We start from the raw sequence: 20,904 nt of genomic DNA, 5'->3' as shown, positions 1-20,904 counted from the left end.
CAGCCACACCACAACCACTTAGCTTACCAGAAGGTGAAATCACCACCATCGAAATCCACCGGTCTAATCCTTTTATTCGGCTAGGAATTAGTATTGTGGGTGGCAACGAAACGCCACTGATTAACATTGTCATCCAGGAAGTCTACCGTGATGGGGTGATCGCCAAAGACGGACGCCTCCTTGCTGGGGACCAGATTCTTCAGGTACTCGTTTTAATTCCTCTGTCACTTGGCGCTTTCTCGTTCTTACTCATGAGATTAGAACAACATTGTGATGCTGTAGGACCTGTGTTGTATGTAGGTGAGTTTTGCTGTTTTTATATGCAAAGCACGTCAGAATTTGTTTGCAATTTCTCCCCTTCCCTAAGAGCTGGCTCGGGCCAGGTGGTGTTTTCTTAGCCTTAAGGCTGAGGGGAGAGGGAGGTGAGGCTTCCGTGTGGGATGCAGTTCTAGCCTGGCCCACTGTGCTGGCTTGTCCACCTTCGTCCTTCCAGTTCTGCTTAGCCCGTCTCCCCTCTCCTTATGTGAGCCGCTGACCGCCTTCACTGCTCCGTTCATCACTGGGCATGTCAGGACAGTGCACGGTGTATGTGGATTTGTCTTTCTGTGTGGCTGCAGCCACCCTGATGGAGTGGATGTGGCTCCAGCACCCTGCCAGGCGTAACTACCTCCTTTACTGAAGTCAACCTGGAACCGCTAGGAATTTCCCCACCCTAGGTGCATGCTGCCCCTCAGGTATGTCATCCCCACTGTAACACTTGGACCCCAAACCCTTAGCACGGCTGATGCAGACGGAACTTTCCAGCAGGGTTTTGTTTAGAAATACTAAGAAGAAACAGGGTACAGGAAGTGTCACCTGTCCTGCTTATGTAAACAGCTTCTTGACTGTGCAGTGTTTACCAGTAAGCTCACTCTTCACTGCACAGCTGTGATTGCTCTCACCTTATGACATCAGTCTCTAGCTGTACGAGGCTGGCAAAGCCTGTGGGCACCTCACCTGTCCTCCCAGCCCTGAGGCTGGGTCCGCGGACTGCCCCCACATCCTGACACGCGGGTGGTTCAGGAAAAGAGCACAGCTGCCCTTTTCTGCAGCTCATACAGTGTCCTTTCTTTGCCCCATTTTCTCCGACTGCCAGCCATTCTGTTAATAAGTGTATGTGGGTTTTTCTGTTTTCTTTTTTGCCAACAGTGATGTATTAGCATTAGGTTTTCTTTTTCTAAATTTTAAAGGTAAAAATAAATACTTTGTTTTCATTTGCATTTGTTTGACTATAACTGAGGTTAAATAGTTTTTTAGGCTTTGTTAGCTAACAACAAAGGTCTGTCTAGTCAAGGCTGTGGTTTTTCCTTTGGTCATGTATGGATGTGAGAGTTGGACTGTGAAGAAAGCTGATCGCCGAAGAATTGATGCTTTTGAACTGTGGTGTTGGAGAAGACTCTTGAGAGTCCCTTATACTGCAAGGAGATCCAACCAGTCCATTCTAAAGGAGATCAATCCTGGGTGTTCATTGGAAGGACTGATGCTAAAGCTGAAACTCCAATACTTTGGCCACCTCATGTGACGAGTTGACTCACTGGAAAAGACTCTGATGCTGGGAGAGGTTGGGGGCGGGAGGAGAAGGGGACGACAGAGAATGAGATGGCTGGATGGCATCACCGACTCGATGGACATGAGTTTGAGTAAACTCCGGGAATTGGTGATGGACAGGGAGGCCTGGCGTGCTGTGATTCATGGGGTCGCAAAGAGTTGGACACGACTGAGCGACTGAACTGAACTGAGCTAATATAGTTGGGCAGTGGACTTTTTACTCCTCTGTTTTAGAGAAGAGGAGAAGGGGATGACAGAGAATGAGATGGTTGGATGGCATCACCGACTCGATGGACATGAGTTTGAGTGAACTCCAGGAATTGGTGATGGACAGGGAGGCCTAGTGTGCTGTGATTCATGGGGTCGCAAAGAGTCGAACACAACTGAGCGACTGAACTGAATATAACTGAATCCTTATAACTCAACATTACAGTTATCTGAAATTATTGACTATATTTTTTGAAAATTGACTCAAAGCTATATACATTTACATTGTAGAAATTCCAAGGCACTGTTGTTTATGGAGGCATAATACTGATAACTCTAGTAATAGTCATCTGAAATCCAGTTTAATGATTCAAATTGGTAACAAAAGTATGAACACATAACCTGATTAATGAATTCAAAAGGATCTCTGCTACAGTGGGCCCTGACTTCTGCTTGGCCTCTTGACTGGTTGTGCTGGAGCCAGTAAGTAAAGCCACACCCCTCACCCAAATGTGGAATATTTATGGTCACTCAGAAGTGAATACTGGGAAAGAAGGCTGCTTGGAATTTGTTACTATCTGGTTATCTCCATCTTTGTATGAGCTACATAAATAATACAGAGAGCCCAATTTGAAAATACCCGAGAGTTGTGAAGATGATATATTTATAGAGCAAAGAGCTCCAAGCCTGTGCTTTTATTTTAGCAAACTATTTGCAGTAACAGGTGTGGCTTTGGTTTTCCCACATTAAACACACACCTTCTTCTGCTAAATAGGCTCTTTGACGAGGAGACCCATATACCTTCAGGGCCTTTTGTGATACAGCCTTTTAAGCAGTTGGAAGAAAAAAATACTGCTGGTATAAATTACATCAGTGTCACAATTAAAGATAATACAACTTTTAGAGCATTATGAAGAATGAGTGTTCTCAGTTGGAGCTATCATCAATGTTTGAGGCATATTCAGTTTTAAAGGAAAATAACCACAATCATGTGTTGATTGAAACTGAAGTGAAAGTGTGAATCGCTCAGTTATGTCCGACTCTTTGTGATCCCATGGACTGTAGCCCGCCTGGCTCCTCTGTCCATTGGGTTCTCCAGAAAGAATACTGGAGTGGGTTGCCATGACCTTCTCCAGGGGATCTTCACGACCCAGGGATCAAACCTGGGTCTCTTGCACTACAGGCAGAGTCTTTACTGTCTGAGCCACCAGGGAAGCCCCATGTGTTGATTACACTGGTACAAAGCACATTTAACCAAAATGGTAGAGTTTACTCTTCTGGCACTGCTTTTACAAAGCCTAGAAACAATAATTTATTTGGTCTCTTCTTTCTCTGCATTTTTCCAGCAACCACACATTCATGAGGGGGAAAACCTTTTTCCCGTGTGGGATATTCCACACCTACTGCTCAAAGCTAGTTAAGAGGCTATATGCTTTTGCATGGCTACGACTGGGTTTCGGCCAGAGTCATGTGATATCTGAATGCAAGAAGGACAAATGTGACCTGAGAGCTAGGTGCCTCTTAGCTGAATAGACAGAAAGGATGGTTTTTGATTCATGGAGTCATGGCCGACTAGTCTTTTTAGACACTGCTTTAATTATGTACTTGATCCCGTGTTATAAAGTGTTCTTATTGAGGGCTTGGGTGGCTACCAAAGGCACAGAAGTCTCAGATTTGGGAGAATAGCAAGTTTGTGTACGATACCTATGAATTTGATTGAAGTTTTAGAGACGTCAACAGGCCAAAATCAACAAAATTTTAAGGTGGTAATAGTGTTCAGAACTATCAACCCTAGATTAACAGGAAGTGGGGAGGCCTTGCTTCATGTAGATTAACATGAAAAAAATGTAAGGAGTTCAGGTGATCATACCTTCCTCAGCCAGAGCCTGTCACTGCTGTTCAGAGCCTTGTCCCCCTTGCTGTCACGTTGGGTTGGGAGCAGCTCTCACTGTGAAAAATACAAGAGCTGTGCTAATCTCCTCTCATTGGGTAAACAACTGGAGCTGGGTGTATTTTCTTAGTGATGTTACATGTCCAAAGATCAGTCACTGTACTTATTTCAGTGTTACAAAGTTTAATAAGTGTTCTGTGAGTACTAAATTATGCTTATATTTGTTAGATATGTTACACTTGTGAGCCAAAGAATTAGAGTGAACTGATGATTATCTGCTTTAAATTAAAAGTCACTCATTTGAAATAAGATACATTTGGAATGCGCCAGTTTCCTTAAGTTTATTTTCTCTAACTTAATGGATTTCATTTGATCAAGCAAACTTGTAATCCAGTAGACCTTCCATTTCTGTTCCACTAAAGCTAGTCTTTTCATCACCCCTTGCCATACCTGATGTTGACCAGTTAGGCTCATCCTGACTCGGTGGAGTGGATAGTGGTAAACACATTGTACACATGAGACACTCGCACAAGCTCTGAAATCCACCACAGGTTTACCCAGCTGTCATTAAAGGCTGTGATCTGAACTACCAGTCTCTTCAGTTTAAGTTAATTTTAGGAAGTCTGTCTTTCAGAATGTCTTTGTAAAACGTTCTTTGTAAATAATGACTGTATATGTTTTTCACAAGGTTGGTCTCCTTTAGATATGTTAAACATTTCCACAACTTGGGAAAATAAGAGTTGTCCTAATGCTTTCTTTCCAGGTCAACAACTACAACATCAGCAGCGTGTCACACAACTACGCCCGGGCCGTGCTGTCGCAGCCCTGCAGCACTCTGCAGCTCACCGTGCTTCGCGAGAGGCGCTTCGGGAGCCGCGTGCACGGCCACCCTGAGGGCGGCTCACCCCGGGAGGAGGTCTTCCCAGTGGTGCTGCACAAGCGGGACTCTGCTGAGCAGCTCGGCATCAAACTCGTGCGCAGAACTGACGAGCCAGGCGTCTTCATCCTTGACCTGTTGGAAGGGGGTCTGGCGGCCCAGGATGGCCGGCTGAGCAGCAACGACCGGGTACTGGCTATCAATGGCCACGACCTGAAGCACGGGACGCCCGAGCTGGCCGCCCAGATCATCCAGGTGAGCCCCGCCCGCGCACACTGCGTTTGCCCAGTCTCTCCTCGGAACTCAATGCGCCTTCTCACCAGCAGGGAATAGCTATCGGTCCGGGGTGGTGCAATGTCACCTCACCATTCAGCTGGGCCACCTGAATTCTTCCACACTGTCTAATGCACACTAGTCCTGCCTCTTCCCAGCTGATCTGCACCCCTGTGACCCTCCAGGTGGGCTGTTTCTAAGGCCCTTTGGTGTCACGTGGCCAGTGGTGGTGTCCACACTTCACATGTGGACTTGTGGGAGTTGCAAGACCCCAGGGGCTGTAGTCACCCAGGGTGCGACTCACCTGGTCTCTCCGCGCCCCTGCACTTCTCAGTCCATAAAAATATGGGAAGGTAACTTACTATTCAGAGTATCTCTGTAGTGCTTTTTTTTTTTTAAATATAATATTCCCTGGAAGTAGGTTGTCATTATTAGAGAAAAGAAATGTGTTTTCAGTAACAGCATCAAAACAGATGAGCTAAAAACCAGAGAAGACCTTTAGGTTCTAGGATGCCATGGCATCTAAGGGGGAGTGGGGAGAGGGGGGGCTTCCCACAGCCTTACAGGAAGGTAAAGCAAAAGGGTTTTTTTTAAGCAGTCACAACACATATTACAGTGGAAACCAAGCATCTGTTAATTGAATATCTGAAATAAGGTAGGTTGATAGTCTTGAAATATGTATATAGAATCAAATAACAGTGAGGTTTTAAGACTAAGAAAACCCAGGTTTCACTCTCCCTTTAACCTACTCCCTTTTTTTTTTTCACTTTTTGGTGGTCACTAAGGGTTGGACACGACTGAGCAACTTCACTTTCACTTTTCACTTTCACACATTGGAGAAGGAAATGGCAACCAACTCCAGTGTTCTTGCCTGGAGAATCCCAGGGATGGGGGAGCCTGGTGGGCTTCTGTCTATGGGGTCACACAGAGTCGGACACGACTGAAGTGACTTAGCAGCAGCAGCAGCAGCAGCAGCCTTCAGGAAACACACTCATAGCCATACTGAATTGAGAGGAGGTTCAGGCATTGGTCTTATTTCATAGACTTCAAGCTTAAAGAAATCGAATGCCTTGACATTCCCTCACATCAGAGGTAGCACTCAGGGCACCAGGGTCTTTACCTGTGGGTCGCATCAGCTGCTGCATTCCTGAGAACAGTTTATCTTATGGGGGGGCAGTTAACCCAGTTTGGGAATTTGTTAAAGGAAATGAGTGAGTTGGATGGGCTTTTTGAAGTGAGAAGTCAGTTCAGGAAGAGAGCAATATATATTGACTGTGTCTCAGGCAGTGTTCTAAATTTCTAACCAAAATGTGGAAAATATACACAAGTAGAAACACACTTAAAATTTTTCATCAGTAATTTATTTGGATTTTTATAATTCAAATAGTTAAATAGTTATATTTTGTGTTGTGATTTTTTCCCGAAGGCATAGAAAACTCAGGTTGCTCAATTTAAGTTTCTTTTTGAGAAAAATGAATGCGTTTGATCCCTGGGTTGGCAAGATCCCCTGGAGAATTCCATGGACAGAGGAGCCTGGGAGGCTACAGTTCGTGTGGTCACAAAGAGTCAGACACCACTGAGCAACTTTCACTTTCAATAATCTTATTGAGGATTGTAAAAATAACAGATTCTATGTCTAAAATGGAAATAAAATACCGAAGATAAAATATTGAAAATATGTTAAAATTGAATTTGCACTAAACACGGCAAGCGATGTCAACATTGTTTGGAGAACATCCTTACAAACTCCTGAGTCTGTAATGTCCACAGATAGACACACATTTATATAACACATGCATTTACCTTGTAAGTTCTGAATTCTCAGCTTTGTGTCTGCAGTATGTTGTGAACATCTTAACTATGAAAGTGAGTGTAGAACCATGTCCTGATCTTCACCATCTGATTGACTCAGTCATCTCCTGTTGACAGACTTGCATGTTTTGTTTTCATTTTAAAAGAAAGTCGCAAAGAGTCGGACATGACTGAGCAACTGAAGTGAACTCTTCAAGAAGTCCTGGGGAGGAAGATCACCTCCTTGAGGAGGTGGACTGCTCTGCCTGGGTTGTTGGGGAGGGGGGTCAGGGGAAGGTCTGTCCACGAGCTGTGTGTGTATTCAGTGGCAGACACCTTGAACCACAAGCTCACAAGACCAGCTGCCTTTCCTCCTACCACCAGGCACTTGCAGCCCCCCCAGGCAAGGCGCTGGCGCAGTGATGGGAAGTACCCGTGCTCTGTGAAATGAGAAACATTGGTAATGACTGGCGGCTGTGTCTGTATTTCCTCCAGGCCAGCGGGGAGAGGGTGAGTTTAACAATTGCCAGACCAGGGAAACCCCAGCCTGGAAGCACCGTCCGAGAGGCAGGAACTCAGAGCAGCAGCCAGCACCACGCACAGATGCTGCCTTACAACAGACCCAGTTCGCATAAGGTGAGCACCTGCTCATGGTTCTGAATTCATCCACCCTCCGAGGATAAGTCATTACAAGCTGGTGAGACTTTACTGAGGGCCGTTCACTCCTGGAGAGGCGCACAGGAGTGTTTGTGCAGTGTGTGCATCCTGCCACCTGGAGAGTGCCTGTCTCAGTCCCTCAGTCGGTAGTTTCTTGGTGGGGAAGGCCTCCTGCCAGGTGATTAATGAGAAGTAATTGTCCAGAAGAATCTTTGATTTGTTTAGTTCTGTTTGAAAGTGGGACTTAACTTGCTCATTTAAATGTACAGTTTACATAATTGAAAAGGCATAATGAAGACAATGATTGACAGCCTGTACTTAGCAATTGTAGGTTCAGTTCAGTCCAACATTCTGGTAAGACAGAATTAGACATGTGAATATTAAACACATAACTTATAAATTTTGACAGCTACATGTACAGCATATGATTTTATCTTCTAGAATAGGAAGACTATTCTAGAATAGGAAGACTACCCTAAATCTTTTAAAATTCCTGTATGTTTTATCCCTGCTTCTTAAGTATTTCACTGGTTTTGTAACATATTCCAGGGTCTTGTGCTGAGAATTTTGATACTGTCTCACTTAAGTTGCATAAATTTACAAGAGGGTTTGTAGTTCCTTCTTGCTAAATGAGCTTCCACAGTCAATCTCTTTGAGTAAAATTAAATTTCTTTACTAAACAAAAACATCTGTTGGTCTGCTTAAAACCACAGGAAGTTCCCTGTGTGTTCAAATGACTTCTTAGTGTAAGGAGAGTATTTGAGAGAATACTTACCTTCGGAATGTCACAGGGACCCTGAGAAAAGCACCCCTTAACAGCAGAAGAATTTTTGGCCTGTCAGGGGTATCTGGTTTCCTAGCCTAGGTACAGACTTGTCACTGTTTTCTGGTTTAGTTAATACTTGTAAGAAATTGTACCCACAGACTTGTTCTCATTTCTGAACTGAAATTGAAGTATATGAAGGAAACCTGTAATTTCACCTTCATGATGATGACCATGAAAAAGGACTTACTGTTTTTAATAGGAATTTCAAATAGTTGTTTCATATGGCTCATCCTTGCTTTATGCATATAATATATATTCCTAAAGAATCATAAGGCAAAAATAGATTACTGAATCTATTTTTGAATTTTACATCGAGTTTCACGGTAATTTGAGATATGAGTGTCTGTACATAATTTTTAGACACTTTTAAAAAACTGTACTTGGTCATTCCAACATTCATATAGAAAACCTATTTGGGGCAAATATTTTTTTTCTCTTAACTCTCCTGCTAACTCTTGCTGTTTTTAATGTTATATGACAACTGACAGACACATTTGAAAAGACCCTGATGCTGAGAAAAATTGAAGGCGGGTGGAGAAGGGGATGACAGAGGATGAGATGGATGGCATCACTGACTCAATGGACAAGAGTTTGAGTAAACTCTGGGAGTTAGTGATGGACAGGGAGGCCTGGCGTGCTATGGTCCATGGGGTCGCAAAGAGACATGACTGAGCAACTGAACTGAACTTACATAACAACATTTTAAATAGAATAAGTTTAGCATTACTGTATACTCTGCAAATCTGATTGGTTAGAACAACCACATGAAATATACTTTTAAGTGTTAGCTATTTACTACTAAAATACTGCATTTGTTGTATAAAATCCTGATTTGGAAAAAGGGTCTCCTAGGGAAAACAAACACAAATTCACCCAAAAAACCCCGTTCAGATGATTATAATCATTGTAAAAATCACAGCATACATGAGCCTGCTACTAGGCCTCTAAGTAGCTGCTTAGATAAACATTTGTATGATTTAGTACTTTAATTGAAGTATACTGAGTATAATCTTTAAAGTTTGGTTTGATTCTCTTCCCAAGGAGAAATTGTATATCTGACCCCTCTGGACAAATAAAACAACCATCTTTAATTGATTAAATACCTGAAAGCCAAAATTGCTTGTAAATATACTCAAGACTACTGAATTTACAGGAGTTGTCTTAATAAAGTGGGTTTTGTCCATTTTTGAAGGATACTAAGATTTCATACCTTTAAACAGGCTTAAAACATTTCCAAGTTTTCTACTAGGTCATAACATTTTCTAGGAGTGCTAGGCAGTTCTTGCAAGTAGCTCCCTTAAATAAAATTTCAAGAGTTATATGTGTTCTAGGATCAGAGAAAGGGAGATGGCCCTGCAGTTTCAGGGGCTGGATTAACAGATAGGTATGTCAGTGCTTTCAAATCATGTCATTAAAGGAATGCTACAATTCTGTAACCATAAACTCATATTTCTATTGTTGATATTGTTAATAATGTTAATTCTTAGCTGCATTTTCTCATAGTTGATAAATGTTGGAAACCTTCTGACATTACCTTTCCCTGTGGGTTAGTAGTGGTGTGGTGTGGGTGCACACAAATATATGTATACGGAGTGCATCATACTATGTGTACATGTTCATATATTTACATCTGCTCAAATCCCTGTGCAGGGACTTAAAGAGCTGTATGATTTGGGACAAGTTACAAGAGCTGAGCTGTTTCCTCATCCATTAAAGGGGGGTGGGGGGCAATAGTACACTTACTTTGAAGACCACAGTGATGATTAAATTAAATAATGTATATAGCGCTTCCCTGGTGGCTCAGTGGTAAAGAATCCGCCTGCTAATGCAGGAGACACGGGTTTGCTCCCTGATCTGAGAAGATCCCATGTGCCACTAAGCCTGTGCGCCACAACCGTTGAGCCTGTGCTCTAGGGCCTGTGCTCTGCAAAGAGAGAAACCACCACAATGAGACGCTCCTGCGCCTCAGTGAAGAGTAGCCCCCACTGGCCACAACTAAAGAAAAGCCTGTGAGGCAGTGAGGACCCAGCACAGCCGCAAACAAGTAAACTCAAAAAAATAATGCATAAAAGCCATGAGCTTTGCACATAGTAAGCCTTCAGTATTGACCTTGATTTTATTGAATTCTATTTTCAAAAGAAAACTGGTTATCAAGAGTATCTCAGTAATGAGTAACAGTAACAGATGTCAATAAAAATAGCTTTTCCTTGAGAATATAGTTCGTTGGGGATTTATTTCCCTGTCATTAACTTCAAAAATTCAATTATTTTATATCCTTTTAGCTTTTCATAAAAGGATTGAAGGTAGATTTGCATCTGCTTTATGACTGAGTGCTCTGATAACCTTTGTTAGTCAGAATCAGAAGATAAGTATGTAGCTTTTTTGTTTTTGGCAGTTAGTAAAATCCACACTTTAATACTACTGTCAACTTTTCTCTCAAAGAATATAAGAGAAAAATGGAAGTAAAATTGGCTTCTCTTCAGGATCTTAAAATTAAAGTGCATTATTTACTTTTGTAGATTGATCTGACCTGGGAGCTCATGGTAACTATATACAAATGACGAGTTTGTTTTACTTGGTCTTTCCTGTGTCAGCAGCCCTGAGTGTTTCAGTCCCATGTACAGTCATGTGAAGAGACAGTAGTCCAGAGTTTGCCATTGTGATCCACAGGGTTCCTGTGCCTGTGAAGAACTATGTATTACTTTCAATTCTATAGCGATTATTTTTAAATGCCTTTGTAATTGCCACGTAAGTTTTTACTTCAGCTGTCTTTACTTTGCCTATATACATTATTCATTATCCAATAATTTTTTCCTCTCACATTTAGGATCTTGCCCAGTGTGTTACATGCCAAGAAAAACACATTACTATAAAGAAAGAACCACATGAGTCCCTTGGGATGACAGTAGCTGGAGGCCGAGGAAGTAAGAGTGGGGAACTGCCCATCTTTGTGACCAGTGTGCCACCTCATGGCTGCCTTGCACGTGATGGCAGAATCAAGAGAGGTAAGCTAGGGGCTTGGATAGTTTCACCACATCTCTCAAATTCAGCTCGCATTCTTACAAATAAAGAATATCTAACAAAGTTTCCTATTAAGCATGGCTTCTTAAAATATCCCTTGCATCAAGAATCCCTGGCCTCTGGGATCTAATGCCTGATGATCTGAGATGAAACTGATGTAATAATAGAAATAAAGTGCATAATAAATGTAATGTGCTTGAATCATCCCAAACCATCCCCTGCCCCCAGTCCCAGTGGAAAAACTCTTGTGTGAAACTGGTCTCTGGTGCCAGAAAGACTGGGGACCACTGCTTTACATATGGAAGCATAAAGCCTCTATAAGGTTAGAAAAATTCCTAATGTAAAGGGAAATTGCTGGAGCTTAATAATGGTTCTATTACTTTCTAACAGTTACCCAGACTGTTGGGTTACTTTATGTTGGAAAAGATCCTCTAAGAGATTTATGTTCCAAGCATTATGGCAGACTAGATACTTGGAAAGATCATCTCTCTTGATTTTACTAACTGCCAGGAGAAATACACTTGCTGACTGTTAAAGTGTCTGAGTGGGAGGAAGCTCACAGAAGAGGTGGAGCAGAAGATAAATTAATAAAAAGGTAGTCGTTTTAGGGATTAATTCATTCACAATTTCACAACCCCCATCAATATTACTAAAGAAGGAAATGGCAACCCACTCCAGTATTCTTGCCTGGGAAATCCCATAGACAGAAGGAGCCTATGGGGGTCACAAGATTTCAACATGACTTAGCAACTCAACAACAGTCAGTACTATATAATTTGTATGGGGGGGTGGTAGTTGTAAAAATAGCATTCTCAATATATTTGGTTCATTTCATATGGAAAAGTGAGTCTTAAAAGCTGTTTTCCAAAAGTGAAGTTGGAGCCCTACCTTATACCGTATATAAAAATTAACTGATCCAAGACCTAAATGTAAGAAGTAAAACTTTTAGAAGAAAACCAAATGTAAACCCTCATGGCTTTGATTAAGCAATAGGTTAATCAATGGTTATCTTAGATATGACACGAAAAACACAAGCAGTAAAAACAAAAACAATAGAAAAGATCAATGAAACTAAAAGCTTGTTCTTTGAAAATATGAACAAAATTGATAAACTTTTTTCTAGGCTCAGCAGGAAAAAATGGAGAGGGCCTAAATCAGTAGAATTAGAAATGAGAAAGACGTTAACAGCCAACACCACAGATATACAAATACAAAGGACTGTAGAGACTACACTAGAAGCTATAAGCCAATAAGATGGACAACCTAGGAGAAATGGACACATTCTTAAGTACAATTTCCTAAGACTGAACCAGGATGATATAGAAAATATGAACAGACTGATTATAGGTACTGAAATTGAATGTCAGAAAAAAAACTCCCAATAAATAAAAGTCTATTACCAAGTGACTTCATAGGAGAATCTTGTCAAACATTTAGACAAGAGTTAGCACCTGTTCTTCAGAAACTATTACAGAAAAACTGTAGAGGAAGAAACACTCCCAAACTCATTCTGTGTAGCCACTGTCACCCTGATACCAAAACCAGACAAAAATACCACACAAAAATAAAAATAGGCCAGTATCACTAATGAACATAGACTCAAAAGTCCTCAACAAAATACTAGCAAACTGAACCCAACAATACATTTAAAGGATCATATGCCATGACCAAGTGAGATTTATCCCAGGGGTACAAGGATTTTTCAATATCCACAAATCAATCAGGGTGATACACATTAACAAATTGAAGGATAAAAGCTATATGATCATCTCAGTAAACGTAGAACAAACTTTTGCCAAAATTCAGCATCCATTTATGATTAAAAAACTTTCCAGAAAATCTGCATAGAGGGAACTTACCTTAACATAATAAAGACCATATGTGACAGACCCAGAGCTAACAGATTCAATGGTGAAAAGCTGGAAGCATTCTGTCTAAAATTAGGAACAAGACATGATTGTCCACTCTTACCATTTTTATTGAATATAGTTTTGAAAGTCCAAACTACAACAGCCTGAGAGAAGGACTCTAAATTGGAAAAGAAGTAAAACTGTCACTCTTTGCAGATGACATATTTAGAAAGTCCTATCCAAAAGTCTACAAGCAATAAATGCTGGAGAGGGTGTGGAGAAAAGGGAACCCTCTTACAGTGTTGGTGGGAATGCAAACTAGTAACAACCACTATGGAGAACTGTGTGGAGATTCCTTAATTGGAGATAGAACTGCCATACGATCCAGCAGTCCCACCACTGGGTATACACACTGAGGAAACCAGAATGGAAACAGACACATGTACTCCAATGTTCATCGCAGCACTGTTTATAATAGCCAGGACATGGAAACAACCTAGATGTCCATCTGCCGATGAATGGATAAGAAACATGTGGTCAGTCAGTCAGTCAGTTCAGTCGCTCAGTCGTGTCCGACTCTCTGCGACCCCATGAATCACAGCACGCCAGGCCTCCCTGTCCATCACCAACTCCTGGAGTACACTCAAACTCATGTCCACAGAGTCGGTGATGCCATCCAGCCATCTCATTCTCTGTCGTCCCCTTCTCCTCCCGCCCCCACATATACACAATGGAGTATTACTCAGCAATTAAAAAGAATACATTTGAATCAGTTCTAATTAAAAAGAATACATTTGAATTGGTTCTAATGAGGTGAATGAAACTGGAGCCTATTATACACAGTGAAGAAGCCAGAAAGAAAAACAACAATAGAGTATACTAACGCATATATATGGAATTTAGAAAGATGATAATGATAACCCTGTATCTGAGACAGCAAAAGAGATACAGATGTATAGAACAGTCTTTTGGACTCTGTGGGAGAGGGCGAGGGTGGGATGATTTGGGAGAATGGCATTGAAACATGTATATTATCATATGTGAAACAAATCACCAGTCCAGGTTCAATGCATGATACAGGATGCTTGGGGCTGGTGCACTGGGATGAACCAGAGGGATGGGATGGGGAGGGAGGATGGAGGTGGGAGGGGGGTTCAAGATGGGGAACACATGTACACCCAGGGCAGGTTCATGTCAATGTATGGCAAAACCAATACAATAAGTAAAAAAAGAAAGTCCTAAACATGCTACCAGAAAACTACTGGAGTAGTTTTCAGTGAATTCAGTAAAGTAGCAGGATACAAAATTAGTGCATAGAAATCTGTTGCAATTCTATACACTAACAATGAAAGACAAAAAAAGAGAGGGAACAATCCCATTTACCATCACATCAAAAAGAATAAAATACCCAAGAATAAACCTACCTAAGGAGTTTCCCTGGTGGCTCAGACAGTAAAGAATCTTCCTGCAATGCAGGAGGCCAGGGTTCAATCCCTGGAGAAGGAAGTGGCAACCCACTCCAGTATTCTTGCTTGGGAAATCCCATGGACAGAGAAGACTGGCACACTGCAGTCCGTGGGATCACAAAGAGTCAGACACGACTGAGTGAATAACACTTTCACTGTTCAGGGAGGCAAAAAACCTGTACTCTAAAAGCTATAACATGCTGATGGCAGAAATCAAAGGTGAGACACATGGAGAGATGGATACCATGTTCTTTGGTTGGAAGAATCAATATTGTCAGAGTTTATTTATTTTCAGATTCAGTGCAATTCCTATCAGATTACCAATGGCATTTTTCACAGAACTAGAACAAAAACTGTAAAAATTTGGAAACCCAAAATATCTGGAATAGCTAAAGCAACCTCGAGAAAGAAAAGCAGAGCTGGAGGAATCAGGCTCCCTGACCTCAGACTATACTACGAAGGTACAGTAATCAAAACAGTATGACACTGGCACAGAAGAGAAATATAGATCAATGAAACAGGACAGCTCAGAAATAAGTGCTATAGTCAATTACTTACATACCTATAGTCAGTTACAAAGGAGGGGAAAATATACACTGGAGAAAAGACAGTCTCATCAGTAAATGGTGCTTGGAAAACTGGACGGCTACATGTAAAAGAATGAATTGAGAACATTCTCTAACACCATATATAGAAATAAACTCAAAATGAGTTAGAGACTAAATGTAAGACTGGATACTATAAAACTTCTAGAGAAAAACATAGGCAGAATACTGATGAAAACTGAAGCAATGTCTGGATCCATCTCCTGGTAATAAAAAACAATTGAGATGAGATCTAATTAAACTTAAGATTTGCACAGCAAAGGAGATCATAAATGAAACAGACTACCTATAGAATGGGAGGAAATATTTGCAAACGTTGCAGCCAACAAGGGGTTAATCTCCAAAATATGCAAACAGCTAAGATATCAAAAACAAAACAATCAAAAAACAGGCAGACGATCTAAACAGATATTTCTCCAAAGAAGACATTAGGTGGCCAAAAGGCATGTGAAAAGATGCTCAAGATCTATGTATTTATGTATATATATGTATATAAAACTGAATCACTGCTGTACACCTGAAACTAACATGACATTGTAAATCAACTAAAAATCTAAAACAGTAAACTGAACTTTATCAAAATCACAGATTTTTGTGCTGCAAAGGATACATCATTAAAGTGAAAAAACAACCCACAGAATAGGAGAAAATATCTATAAATCATGTATCTGATGAAGGGCTTATATCTAGAGTACTTATAGAACCCTTATAACTCAATAATAAGAGAGAAACCACTATTAAAATGGGTAAAGGATCTGAATAGTCATTACTCCCAAGAAGATACACAAATGGCCAATAATCACTTGAAAAGATGCTCAGTGACACTAGTTATTAGGGAAATGCAAATTCATCACTAGGATGAATATAGTTTAAAAAGACAATAACAAACATTGGCAAGGATGTAAAGAAACTGACTTATAATTTGCCAGCAAGAATACAGAATGGCATGATTGTTTTGTAAAACAGTTTATCTGTTCTTTCAAAAGTTAAACAGTTATCATATGACCCAGCAATTCCATTCCTAGAAAAATGAAAACATATGTTCACAAAAAACTTGTACATGAAGGTTTATAGCAGTACTTTCCATAATAGCCAAAGAGTAAAAACATCCCAGATATCCATTTACTGGTGAATGGATGAAGAGAATGTGATTCATCCATACAATGGAATATTAATTAGCCATAAAAAAGAATGATGTATTCCCACGTTCTATTATATAGTAGAAATGAATCTTGGAAACATGCTAATTAAAAGAAGCCAGTCACAAAAGACTACATGATTCCATATATATGAAATATCCAAATTATATCTATATGTCTATATATCTATCTTTAGAAATAGAAAATAGATTAGTAGTTATTTAAGACTAGTGGTACGGGGTTTTGGAGATGGTAATAAAAATGTTCTAAAAATGACATGTGATGGTTGTACATCTCTGACTATAAAACCATAAAATTACAGACTTTAATTGAATGGTATATTAATTATATCTTTATAAGGCTGTTTTCTTAAAGTTATTCATTCTGTTGTGGAATTTGAGGTAATTTTGTTTATATATTTATAAGTTTCTACAAAGAGAATGTTTTGCTTTAATAATCTGAAAAATGAATTGGGAGAGGATTTCTGTGGACTTTCTTAGTACAAATGTTTGTGCTTCTTTTAAAACGAATCCTTTCCTTCCTGACCTTTTATATAAGCTTCATTGCTCTTTTTAATTATATTACTCAGCATAGCAACAGACACTGTTTTTCTTCCTCAAGCAAGACATGTTCAAATCATGAATTTCATTTGTGTTGGCCCAAGGATACCCTCTCTACATACTCTGATAAGTTTTCACTGCATGAGCTATGTAGAGCTGTCTAGATGTATAAAACTGTATAAATATAAACAAGAATGTATTAAAAATCCATTTCTAAGGACAAAAGATCAAATAATTTTCTTAATTGGAAGGAACTGTAGATAGAGAAATGACAGTGTCCAGGGCCCTTCCGCTGTTACACCAGCGCTGACAATGTGAACCCAACTGAATCCCACAGCCACAACTTTTCCTGTATATTACTACATTTAAAATTTTTTTTGAATTGTTTGGGAGTGTTCTCTGTGAACTGGATTTTCCCTCAGTATTCTAGAATTATAAAGAAGAGAAAAATGGTCTCTTAACTCATCGGAGATTTTGGACCTAACCTTTGTTGATTAGTTTACAGATAACAGGATTCATAGGGAAGTAACCACTTGGTAACTCATTTTCCTTGTTTCTTCATTTGAACAGGTGACATCTTGTTGAACATCAATGGCATTGATTTGACCAATTTAAGCCACAGTGAGGCTGTGGCTATGCTGAAGGCCAGTGCCACATCCCCCACAGTGGCCCTGAAAGCGCTGGAGGTACAGGTGGTGGAGGAGGCTGCCCAGGGCCCAGACGAGCCACTCAGCGCTGTCAGCGAGAATGAGTACGACGCCAGCTGGTCCCCGTCGTGGGTCATGTGGCTCGGGCTGCCCAGGTGCTGAGGCTTTTCTGTTGTTTTATGGAAAATTGTCATTACAGCCTTTATCAGGGTGTAGCACAGTAAGTTAATGAGGAAGGAAAGAGTCTTTAGTTAGATAAAAGTAACAACCCACTCCAGTGTTCTTGTCTAGAGACTCCTGTGGACAGAGGAGCCTGGTGGGATGCCATGTATGGGGTCACACAGAGTTGGACACAACTGAAGCGACTTACCATGCATGCATGCATTGGGGAAGAAAATGGCAACCCACTCCAGTATTTTTGCCTGGAGAATCCCAGGGACGGCGGAGCCTGGTGGGCTGCCATCTATGGGGTCGCATGCATGCATTGGAGAAGGAAATGGCAACCCACTCCAGTATTCATGCCTGGAGAATCCCAGGGACGGAGGAACCTGGTGGGCTGCTATCTGTGGGGTCGCACAGAGTCGGACATGACTGAAGCCACTTAGTAGCAGCAGCAACAACTTCAAATCAGGTCAGTTTTTCTTCGTGCTCATGCTCAGTTGCTAAGTTATGTCTGACACTTTGTGACCCCATGGGCTATAGATCAGGCTCCTCTGTCCATGGGATTTCCCAGGGAAGAATAATGGAGTGGGTTGCTGTTTCCTTCTCCAGGGGAACTTCTCGACCCTGGGAACAAACCATATCTCTTGCATTGGTAGGCAGATTCTTTACCACTGAGCCACCTGGGAAGCCCCCAGTTTTTCTTAGGTTATTATAGTCAAAAAGGTAAATTTAACAATAAGAACTAAGCTGAAGAGATTTACATATGCTTATAAAAATGACCCCTACTAGAGGCTCCCAAGTGGGCCGCCGTGAGAGTGGGCCTTCAGTCTCCTGCTCAGAAGACTGTCCTTTACCAGCCTTCACTCTGACACGTGCTGGGAGGTGCTGACACGTGCTACTGGAGGCTCCCATGTGGGCCGCCGTGAGAGTAGGCGTTCATTCTCCTTGCTCAGAAGACTGTCCTTTACCTTCACTCTGACATATGCTGGGACTCAGGTGTATTCTCCACTGGGAAAACCAGGTCAAAGTGTCTTCCTGTCCCAGAGCTGTTCTAAAAGCCCTTTCTTAATTCTTTTAACTCTTCCTTAAAAGGAATGTAAAACTGAGTTTTTATTGGACATAGAGAGTCTGTAGGCCAAATCGCTGATGTTCAGGAGTGTGTGCTCTTAACCCCTGTTAGAAAGAGGTCACGGCTTTTGACCAGCTGACCAGCCAGGACATTCTGCAGCTGGTTAGTGTCTGGTCACAAGATGTTTGGGACCTCCAGACCATGGCTGTGTGGTTTGGTACTGAGGTAGGGAGGATGCCCATTACATTATCATCTTCGTTTCCAACTCAGTTTAGGTTCTTACTGTAGAGAAGAATACTGAAACTGAACTATGACAGTGTGAAAATGATCGATTCTTTCAGGAGTAAGAATGTAGAGTTTCTGAGCCATCTGACTTCATTTGGAATAGATTACTAATAATTAGCATTTATATGGTGCTATACGGTTTATAAAGTATTTTCACATAAAGAATAACAGAAAAAAGCAAGAACATTATTGAATTTAGTTTGTTAATTTAATTTGCTGACTTGTCCTCTTGGTTAAAAGGATAAGAAGGGGAAAAAAAAGAAGGCCCAAAGTTGTAATAGAATTACTGTTACAGGGACCTTTAGGGCTCTTGTGGAGAGAGATTTTTTTTACAACAGAGATGATTAACTGCTTCATAGGTTTATTCCAAGCACCAAAAGTGATCTTTCCCTCTGTTAAAAAGTCAACATAGCTATAAATATTTTTCAGTTCCTACAGACATGCCATCTAAGTTGTGAGGTGGTGGCCCTGAGAAGGAACCGAACTGATAATAAACACTCATCCCAAAAGTCTTTGTGTGAAGTTGCGCTCTCATGCTGAGCAGTTCCGCACAGGTACCCCCCACCTCTGCCTCTGGACAGGACAGGACCAGTGAAGTCCTGGAGAAACGCCCCTGCTACTTGTAGCTCTCCTTTTCTGTTATCCCAGGCTCGTTTTGGGGTCAGCACTTCTTCCTGTGTTCAGAGCATTTTCTGATGTGCCAGGAACAGTAATAAAGATTTTAGGTGATAAATACACAATATAGTACAAGGCAATCAACAGATTCAATGCAGTGTTTATCAAATTACCAATGGCATTTTTCACAGAACTAGAACAGAAAGTTTTAAAATTCGTATGGAAACACAAAGGCCTTAAATAGCCAGAGCAATCCTGAGAAAGAAAAACAGATCAGTAGTCAAGATGGTAGAGTAGAAGGACCCGAAGCTCACCTTCTCCCACAAACACATCAAAAATGCATCTGCACATGGAATGAGTCTCACAGAATGCCTGCTGGACGCTGGCAGACGACCTCAGACAGCTGAAAGGGCAAGAGAATCTTGGGCTTCAGAAATGAGACCCAGGAGAGGACTGGAGTTGGCTGTGCAGAAACAGCCGGGAAGTGGTGGGCATCTGCTGCGACTGCAAAGGGTGTACACGGAGGACGACTAGCAACCCTTGAGACCAGGTGCCAGTGTCTGGGGATGTGCAAGGCGAGGGGCAGGACCCACTGTTTTCCGCATATGCACACTCGGAGAGGGCAGGACACAGCCTGCACAGGATCCAGGAGCCTCCATGAGCCACCACTGCCACCCGCCCAGACACCAGGAGGGTCACAGCTGCTGCCATCTCCCTCTCGGACTCCAAGCATGGTCCTGAGACACTATCATGTGAGCCACTGCTGCCACCACCTGCCCAGATGCCAGAAAGTCACAAACTACCATCGCTGCCCCCCTGGGACTCCAGGAGTGGTCTCAAGCTGCCTCCACGCCCACTGTGTGCTCTGGGGGTGAGCCCAAACCACCACTGCCACCAGAAACTCCAGGAGCAGGTCAGCCACTACATCTGCACACCCCCATCAAGGGAACACGCTGGTTAGCACACACTGAGGAGAGGCGGCAGGCATTCACGCTAAAGACAGCCCTCGCACCAAATATATTAAACCCTCACAAGTGACACAGGGATGCCCCCTCATATAAATAGCCCCCTAAGACCACAGTTTCTCCTAAACTCAGAGTGAGAGAAATAGAAGTAAAATAAAGCAGAGGAACCATTTCCCGTTAAAAGGCCAAAAGAATTCCCCTGAAAGAACAAACAATGAAAGACCACTTCAGTCTAATAGATACCAGTTTTAAAAAGGAGATAATGAAAATATTGAAGGAATTAAGAAAGGCTATGAACAGAAATGCAGAGTACTGTAAAAATGAACTAGAAATATAAAGAAAAACCAAGAAAAATAAGAAAGCTCATTTGCAGAGACAAAAGCTGAGCTGAAGACAATGAATAGCAGAAAG

General features: G+C 41.5%; 1 protein-coding gene across 2 annotated transcripts in view; it reads left to right on the top strand.

Moving 5' to 3' along the window:
- Positions 1–20,904, top strand: part of LNX2 (ligand of numb-protein X 2) — a 93,030-nt gene that overhangs the window by 56,905 nt on the left and 15,221 nt on the right. For both annotated transcript variants that reach the window (XM_055426334.2, XM_055426332.2), the window contains 5 exons: positions 4–203; positions 4,449–4,817; positions 7,122–7,262; positions 10,937–11,114; positions 17,321–17,552. In XM_055426334.2, coding sequence (XP_055282309.1) covers positions 4–203; positions 4,449–4,817; positions 7,122–7,262; positions 10,937–11,114; positions 17,321–17,552 — 1,120 coding nt within the window. The remainder of the gene's footprint in view (positions 1–3; positions 204–4,448; positions 4,818–7,121; positions 7,263–10,936; positions 11,115–17,320; positions 17,553–20,904) is intronic.

This window comes from Moschus berezovskii, chromosome 13 (genome assembly GCF_049115385.1).
Source record: "Moschus berezovskii isolate FMDL1 chromosome 13, NW_MosBer_1.0, whole genome shotgun sequence".
Classification (NCBI taxonomy): domain Eukaryota; kingdom Metazoa; phylum Chordata; class Mammalia; order Artiodactyla; family Moschidae; genus Moschus; species Moschus berezovskii.
The sequence above is the reverse complement of the archived record's forward strand: the minus strand, read 5'-3'. Positions and strand labels throughout refer to the sequence as shown.